Source organism: Trachinotus anak, unplaced genomic scaffold, assembly GCF_046630095.1.
Source record: "Trachinotus anak isolate AG129_WGS33_773 ecotype Australia unplaced genomic scaffold, CSIRO_AGI_Tana_v1 ptg000003l, whole genome shotgun sequence".
Taxonomy (NCBI): Eukaryota; Metazoa; Chordata; class Actinopteri; order Carangiformes; family Carangidae; genus Trachinotus; species Trachinotus anak.
The window spans coordinates 43,839-52,731 of record NW_027273854.1 but is presented as its reverse complement, the minus strand read 5'-3'; the positions used below and the strand labels follow the sequence as shown (position 1 = coordinate 52,731).

At 40.8% G+C, this 8,893-nt stretch overlaps 1 protein-coding gene across 3 annotated transcripts in view; it reads right to left on the bottom strand.

Annotated features, from left to right (window-relative positions):
- Nucleotides 1–3,282: 3,282 nt before the first annotated feature.
- The window catches only part of scn4ab (sodium channel, voltage-gated, type IV, alpha, b), a 43,493-nt gene continuing 37,882 nt past the window's right edge, over nt 3,283–8,893 (bottom strand). For all 3 annotated transcript variants that reach the window (XM_071463591.1, XM_071463575.1, XM_071463583.1), the window contains exons 21-31: nt 8,613–8,786; nt 8,369–8,491; nt 7,469–7,753; nt 7,150–7,203; nt 6,725–6,862; nt 6,479–6,583; nt 6,094–6,364; nt 4,907–5,528; nt 4,649–4,793; nt 4,493–4,570; nt 3,283–3,780 (exon numbers count right to left, since the gene is read on the bottom strand). In XM_071463591.1, the coding sequence (XP_071319692.1) occupies nt 3,406–3,780; nt 4,493–4,570; nt 4,649–4,793; nt 4,907–5,528; nt 6,094–6,364; nt 6,479–6,583; nt 6,725–6,862; nt 7,150–7,203; nt 7,469–7,753; nt 8,369–8,491; nt 8,613–8,786 (2,370 nt within the window). In that variant the 3' untranslated portion in view covers nt 3,283–3,405. The remainder of the gene's footprint in view (nt 3,781–4,492; nt 4,571–4,648; nt 4,794–4,906; nt 5,529–6,093; nt 6,365–6,478; nt 6,584–6,724; nt 6,863–7,149; nt 7,204–7,468; nt 7,754–8,368; nt 8,492–8,612; nt 8,787–8,893) is intronic.

Here is an 8,893-nt window from a genome sequence, read left to right as displayed (position 1 = left end):
AAATGAGAATTCAAATTGAGAAAAGCCAATTGAGTCTAATACTGAATTAAATGCATGACTCAGGCTGTCACTGTCAATATCTACATGAATGTTAAAATCACCCACTATGATGACTTATCTGTGCTGAGAACTAACTCAGATAAAAAATCTGAGAACTCAGATAAGAACTCAGAGTCAGGGGGCAGGTGGACGATATACAGTAACAAGAAGGACTGGTTTCTGGTTGTAACAGACTAAAAATAAAGTTTTTAAATGAGTTCTGATTAAGTTTAGGTTTAGGATTAATTAATAAATTGGAGTGATAAATGGCTGCCACCCCTCCTCCTCAGCCTGTGCTTTTAAAAAAATGTAATGACAAACCGCTATTTCTATATTTTTACATTTATTTATTATTTATTTATCTATTTCTACATTTATATTGGTTCTAGAGATTGGATGATCTACTCCTACAGACATCTGGTTCACAGAAGCTTTGCCTTTCCCGTGTTGTCAATAAGCGACTCTTGACACTAGAGTTAGTTCCTTTCAGACTCTTTAGTGGAGTTTTTAATAAACATGTACAGGTGTACACATGTGAAAATGTACAGGTGTAAACATCAGAATATTTTTCACTTTGAAACTTTAATTACTTTATTTTTCAGGTCATAACTATTATCCTTCATCCCAAAGGTCAAACATCAAAACTGACCAATTAGCTGATGACTCTGACACTTAACCACCAATCACATGAAGTGATGGTTTCAGTTTGAATGTGTTTTTGGTTAGATGGTCTGTGTTTAACACCAGCTGAAGACATTCTCATCTTTTATTCTACAAATAAAGTATGTCAGTAAATCCCCCATGCCTGATTTCTTGAAGCTTTTATGTCTGTTAAAAAAGACCGGTTACTAGCAAGTGTCGAAATGAGACTACAGCAACTTAGTGGTGGTGATGGTGAAGTCATGTGACCATGGTGTAGTTGGTTTATAGCCTAACATGAGCTTTTTACTGCTGCTGATTGTATTTAAGCTTAGTGAAGATTATCCTGCTGAACAAAACCTGTCAGGGTCAGAAAACTGTCGCTGATTTTCTCTAATCATCCAAAACACAGTGGAGAAATCCTATTGACTGTTAGTGGAGGGAACCAGGTGATGATAATTTCCTGATTGGACTACAAAAATACATCATCCCTGCAGCTCTGCATGAAGAAAAAAAAAAGTAGGATAGATACTGATAAACCAAATTTCATACAAAAAATACATGAAATAAAGAAATTTAAAAAGAAAGGAAAGAAAAAAAAGAAAATGGAGGCTCTGCTCTGTGTGAAAGAGTGAGCCGCAGATAATATCAATCATGAATAATAAATTTCCAATAATTTTGCCAATATTTCCAATACATTAGTCTGAACCAGCTCTGATTGGATGTTAACTGTTCCATTCTAAGCTCCCACTGGCTGATTCATCTCATCATCATAGCAGTATACTGTCTAGGGGAACAGGCCCCTCCAAAGGGTCACCAGATAAATCTGTGGGGTCATCAGATGATTCATGGGAGATGAAAGAAGAAGAAATCTAAACTCTTTAAGATTCTGGACGTTTGACTGAATTTTTGCTTTGTTTTGTTAAATATTTTATCATTTGACCTCTTTGAACCTTAAACCATTTGTTTAAAGTGGCTTCTTGGTTTCTTGCTGGGAGCAGGTGGTGGTGGTGGTGGTTGCTTGGCACAAGCTTCAGCCATAAAAGCAGTAAATTGCACTAACAATACAAGTCCTCTAAGTAGGTACTTCTTCAGGATGCTACAGTGACTCCGTATTGAAATGTGATGAGACAGGCTGACTGGGTTGGGCTATCTGGTTAGCATGTGTTGAGGAAAAAAAACTCAGAGTCTAGTTTGCTGTGGTGGTGTAAGTTTATTGGAGTTCCAGGTCATGGTGAGCCTACTGACACAGAGTGGGTCTGGTATCAGGAACTGCTCTACAATGCAGGGCCAGGGAACAGATATACCTTGTCCCCAGGTGTGGTCACAGACAGTTCATGAATGGATCGTATAGTGGATGTGTATTGGTTAGTCATGAACTGTCTTACAGGAGGGTGAACTCAGTAGGGGGGCAGGGATGGCTCCCAGACAAGATCAGAGACAAAGAAACAAAAGGGCAAAGGCTTGACACTCAGGTAGTATGATCAAGGCTCTGGTCAGCAGGGGAGTGGAGACGGGGAGGGTAGACTCAGGTAGTATGATCAGGAGACTCTGATCAGCAGTGGAGGGGAGATGGGAGGGAACAACATTTGGCTGGGATTGCCCCAGACGTGTAATGGCCAATGTCCCTTCAAAGAAAATGTATGTTGCATATGTAGATTTTCTTCTTCACATGCTAATGTCAGTAGAAGAAAAGACATAAGAGAGATGTTGGCGTTTCTTTTCACCTCTAGAGACAGATGTTAGTGGGTAAAGGAATGGAATTTGATGCTGAACTCGTCTAGCCTGGTAAGTGAACAGCTGCTAATGCTAACGATAGTTTGGAGGTGAAATCTCTCTTTGGTGGAACTGTTAATATGACAAGACACAACGACAGTGATTCATTGTAGGAGGTTTTGCAGAATGCTAATTATGTATTTTTTTCCCCAGTAACTGCAGCTTTCAAATAAATGTACTGCAGTAAAAAGCACAGTATTTCCCTCTGAAATGCGATGGAGTAGCAGTATAAAGTAGCATGAAATGGAAACACCCAAAGTACAGGATTCTAAAAATGTACTTAAGTAAATTAGTAAATGTTCTTAGTTACTTTCCACTGCCAGTTGTCTGCTCTGTCAAACAACACTGAAACAGTAATTAAAGACAGGAAAACTGTTTCCAACAAAGCAGAAAACAAAAACAGTTTTTTGTTCGACTGTATGGATAAAGAAATTATGTATTGTTTGGATGGGGTATTTGTATCACTGAATACTATTGTGTGATTGGTCATCTCAGATGTCCATCAAAGCCCTTTTCTGGACAAAGCTCCTCAACATGTTGAAAACACTGTGGAGCAGTCAGGGCTAATCAACACCTAGGAACAGCTAACAGTCTGGGACCAACAGCCAATAATAATAATAATAATGTGTTGCATAAGTGTCACTACTAACCTGTATAAGTAGTTAAATTAATGAGTTTATTTGTTTTAGATGATGTACAGTGTCTCAGTTAGCCTCAACAGACTAAATTCCCAAACTCCTTCAGCACAGACGCAAATGATCAGTAATAAAACATTTTCATGTGCTAAACCAGAGGAGGAGCATCATCAGTCAACAGTGGTCGTTAACTCAAGTGGTTTCTGCTGTGATATGTTGAGGTTCATCTGCTGCTCCTCCAACAATAACACTCCACAGGTGAGTTCACACAGTGCAGAGGAAAGGAAGCAAAAGGAGAAATGGTAAACAGTTGTCATTACACGATGGACTCCCTCAGGTTCTCTTCTCGCAGGAAGTTGGGGGTGCTGAGGGGAGGAACTGCATGAAGGAGGAATTCACTCTGAAGCACCACCTGGGCAGGTGGAGATGGGTCCTCATCTGAAGCACCAGAACCAGGCTCCTGTGTGTCCTGGCCATCACCATATAACTGACTGATCCGTTTAAAGAGAAGTCCTTCCGTCTCTGGTGGCAAATCCTCATCATGCAGTCCCTCCATCTTTTCGCGGTATTTGTAAGATGCCAATTTGACTGTTCGCCGCAGAAGGTGTTTCCTGTACGTTCGCTGGATCACCGTCGCCGCCACCTCCTCCTGTTTCCTCCGCAGGGTGCTGCTGATTGGTTCATATGACACCTGCAGTGACAATAAATATTGGTCACTTCAGTACTGTTTGTACAGACTCGCCTCTTGAAATAGTCCTGAATGGACCATGGACTTAAGTCTGCCTTATATGAGAGAGAGATGGGTCAGTAAAGAAAATATTTCTTTATAGTTTTATTCATGAGCTACTTCAGAGCCACTGAAGGTTAAAAAAGTCAAACCTCAACAAACCATCTTCTGTCCAGATGCATTCACACCTGAAGGTGTTTCCTGATTTACATCTGATTTACCAAGTGAAGTCTGATAGACTTCTGTTTTAATTTTTGTATTATAAATTATTACATTATAAATAAATATGGTCCAGTCATCTGCAACATATATAAGTGTTTGTTTTTCCTGTATTTGCTATTTTATTTTGATGACAAGCTCTTTGATGTTTTCGTGTACTTCAACACAAATATTTAATGAATGCAGAAATAACTACAAAAATACTCCCTAGATCCCTACTCCCCAGATATTATTTAACAGTTCAATGTGTAATGTGTGAGTTTACCTAACAAATACTAAAACAGCTGTGTACAAAACAATATCCTACTGCAAGAAAAGATGAATGACAAAGTAAAATGTAAAAAAAAACGTAATTTACTGGATTAAATTGCATTAACTAATATTTATATGCAGAAGAATAATGTGAGATTTAATATGAATGAAGTTAAACTTCAGGTCAAGATAACAGGAAAAAAACCTTTGAGGGGTTGTTGGCCATGAATTTCTCTTCCATGCTGGCTTTCAGAGTGTCCATTGCTCCTGAATCACCCAACACCTGCACAAATATAAGATAAGATAAGATAAGATAAGATAAGATAAGATGTGATGAGTTGATGTGATCAGGGGATGTTACCTGTGCAGTGAGTGCAAGCAGAATGTCCAGACAGTGGATCTTGTCTCCAGGAACCAGAGGCAGATCCATGTGGATCAGTTTGATGGTGTTGGGTTTGGGAATCCTCAGAGGATCTTGTAGCGTGTCACAGAAGTCTGACAGCTTACTGTGTTTAACAGGAGAGACCATTAGAGTCCAGAGGCAGATTAGGAACAATGAGAACCCAGATTAAGAAGAACACTGTAAAATTAAATTTCTTCTAATTCAAGTGGGACTCGCCTGTACTGTATAAACTGTGAGGCGTCGGGATCAAACTTCTCCCAGGTTTCATAAAACATCTCAAAGTCGTCTTCACATAGTGGGTCAGTGCTCTCCTCTGTGGCCACGTTGAAGTTCTCCAGGATGATGGCGATGTACATGTTGACCACCACCAGGAAGGACATAATGATGTAGGTGGTGAAGAAGACGATGCCCACTGCTGGGCTGCCACAGTTGCCTCTAACTGTTGATCCAGGGTTCTCAATGTTTGGGTCGCAGTCTGGCACTGTGTTCATGATGGGACTCAGCAGACCGTCCCATCCAGCTGATGTGGTGATCATAAACAAACAGATCATGCTGTTCCCAAAGTTCTCAAAGTTAAAAATGTCGTCTATCATGGCCTCCTTCTTCACATAGGCAAAGTTTGACATTCCAAAGATGGAGAAGATGAACATGATGAGGAAGAGGAGCAGGCCAATGTTAAAGAGGGCAGGAAGTGACATCATCAGGGCGAACAGCAGTGTCCGGATTCCCTTAGCCCCGCGGATGAGACGAAGGATTCGTCCAATACGAGCCAATCGGATGACACGAAAGAGTGTGGGTGAGACAAAATACTTCTCTATGAGGTCAGCAAGGAGGAGGCCTAAGGGAAGGAAGGGAGAGAGGAAAGAGGGGACAAAGGACAAAAAGAAAGAAAGACACATGAAACAAATTATTTCGGGTTAAAAGAATAGACAAATGTAAAGACCAAATTAAAAAAAAGGACTCATACACTCTCACTCAACCTCTGATCAAATCCAATAAGCCATTTCCTGATATTAAAGACATGTAAAGATATGTCTAGACCTTGAAGTTTAAAAAAAGACATTTTGACATGTTGATGAATTGCGAGGACGGCACGGTGGTGTAGTGATTGGCAGTGTTGCATTACATGAAGAAAGTTCTCGGGTCTAGAGCCCCGGTTTGACCGAGATCAGCCTGGGTTTCCTCTAGGTACTCTGGTTTCCTCCAACAGTCCAAAGACTGTCCAAGTTCAGGTTACATCAATTGGCTGTAGGTGTGAATGTGAGCGTGTTGGTCCTGTGATAGACTGGAGAACTGTCCACAGTCAACCTGCCTGGGTTGGCTCCAGCCTTCAAGAGATAAGTGTATAGCTAATATAACTGATGGATGGATGGAAGAAGAGATGATGACATCACCAGACTCACCTACAATGGACAGGATGACAACTACAAAGTCGAAAATGTTCCAGCCGACAGCGAAGTAGTGCTGCCTGAGTGCAATAATCTTTAGAGAGCACTCAGTGGTGAAGATGATGATGAAGACCAGGTTGACCCAGTACAGGATGATCTCTTTCTCCTGGCTCTGTTCGTCCGTCTCCACCATCATGGTCACCATGTTGAGGCAGATCAACACCATAATGAAGATGTCGAAAAACTGTTTAGTCACCAGGTCGAAGACCAGACCCTGGAACTTGTTCTGCAGAGACAGAAAGAGAAGAAATGAAAGAGATTTAAACCCTGCACTGACCTGAACCTTTACACTTATACTTAATCTATCTCATAAAGTCAGACAGGAAGTAGGTGAACTTACCTCAGGTCGTGGAACAGGTTTCTGAGGTTTCTTAGAGCCCAGTTTCTTCATTGCGTTGTAATATTTTTTCTGCTCCTCTGTCATGAAAATATCTGTTCCTCCCAAGTAAAGATAAAGAAAAAACATGTTAACTGACAAGGAGAAAAAGAATAATATTCACATAACATCATGGACAAAGCTGCAGCTGATTTTTAAGTTTAAACAGGTGTGACTCTGATGTCAGTCTGTCAGTGAGTAGAAACATATCTTGGCTTTCTGCTGGTTGAAGTTGTCAATGATGACACCGATGAAGAGGTTGAGAGTGAAGAAGGAGCCAAAGATGATGAAACAAACGAAGTACAGGTACATGTATAGGTTATCTTCATACACCGGCTGATCCTCCACCTATACAATAGATAACCATGTTAAGTGGAGACAAGTCAGACAAGTTGTATGTCTGATTTTTGACCAGTGTGATGGAAACAATGGTAACTTTGTACCAGTGTCACTATCATTACCACAACTAGTATGAGCATCAGCACCACTATCAGAACACATATCTGAAACAGCTCTAGAGTCAGTAACACTTTCAGTATTAGTATGAGCAGCATACTCAATTTCTCTATTGTTAACAGTGTCCGTTCCAGTAACAGTACACTGTTATTACTGGTATCAGTACCAGTATCACTGACCTCTCTGGAGTCCACTGCAGCGTACATGATGTCCATCCAGCCTTTAAATGTGGCCTTAAAGACAAAAGTACTTAACATCAGTTTACAGCTGAGTATAAAGAGTACACATGTCTGCAAACAATGATACTCAATACAGCACAATACAGCACAATACAGCAGTCTGATCCTCTGGTGCACTGATAATCGGTGAAATTGGATTAGATATATACATATATATATATATATATAGCTATAAACGTCATGCCTGATGGTCTTACTATTTCATATATCAGATTGAATGCCTCAGTGTTTCTCAGTGAAGTCATAAATGTTGACTGACCACTTGCAGCAGTGACAGGTAGCCCATTCCCACGTTGTCGTAGTTGACCTTCAGGTTCTTCCAGCGGACCTCAGTGAAGTTTTCATTGATCAGAGCGAAACACTCGGTCTTGTTGTTGATCACATCTGCATGGAAAAACTCCTCTGACGTCTCATTGAAACAGTAATAAAACTTTCCTGCAAACAGATTCACTCCCATGATGCTGAAGATCAGCCAGAAGATCAGACAGACCAGCAGAACATTAAAGATGGATGGGATTGCTCCGACCAGAGCGTTCACCACCACCTGCAGACAGCCAGGTACAGAGACACAGACAGATAGACAGGTAAATATACTAAAACTACCTTTTGGATAGAATAATAACTTTACTTAAAGTGCACCTTTCAGTTACAAAATGCTTTACAAATACATGAAAGTGAAATCAAACAATAAAATAAAAAATAAGGGTTAGTGTTTAAACATTTAAACACAGAGTAAAACATAAAAAACTTTTTTTTTCGAATAGATTTAAATAAACAAACTCCTCTCATTCCAGATTTGAGAGACACACCCTCCCATTCTGGGTTTAAGCCTCTAACCAGGAACCACTAAAAGACCCCCACCAGAGGGTCTCAGGCTCATTGGGTTAACAGGTAAGATACAGGAACAGAGCCCCACACCACACATCTTAAAAGTGATAAGTATTTGCACAGTTAACCAGTGTAAAGAGTATCAGGGTTATGTGTATTCTTCTGCTGGATCCTGTGAGAACCAGGCCCAGATGAAGTCTGGACTGGTTCAACTCTGACAGGAATATAAATAGTTGCAATCATCTGACCTCAGTGTAAGTGGGAAGACAGACATATTACCTTTTAATGCACCTGTCTGTATGTCAGTGTGTCAGTTCAGTGCCTGTCTCACCCTCATGCCCTCAAAGCGGGATAAGGCCCTCAGGGGCCTCAGTGCTCTCAGAGTCCTTAGAGACTTTATGGCTCCCAGCTCAGAGTATCCCAGGATGTTTGCTGTCAGGGACACTAGAGAGACCTGCAAGAAACATCACATCCAGTAACATCATACCACAGGTAACCACCTGAAGATTGAGTGTTAAACATGCCTCAAGTATCAATATTTTACCAACAATCAATTTTATGGATTGTGTTCTTACGTCTACGATAAGGAAGTCCAGCCAGCACCAGGCATTGGTGAAGTAGGTCTTGAATCCATAGGCGATCCACTTGAGAATCATCTCTACCACAAACACGTAGGTAAACACCTGGTCTGCATACTCCAGAACCGTCTTTATGGCCCGACGCTGCTCAAGGTAGATGTCCTCAAACGCCTGTTCACAACCAGACCAATATTAGCACCTGCACAGGTGTGCACTAACTTCTGTCATACATTTTCAGCTTCAGTCTCAGGTCACCTGACATTCAAAGAAAGATGTTT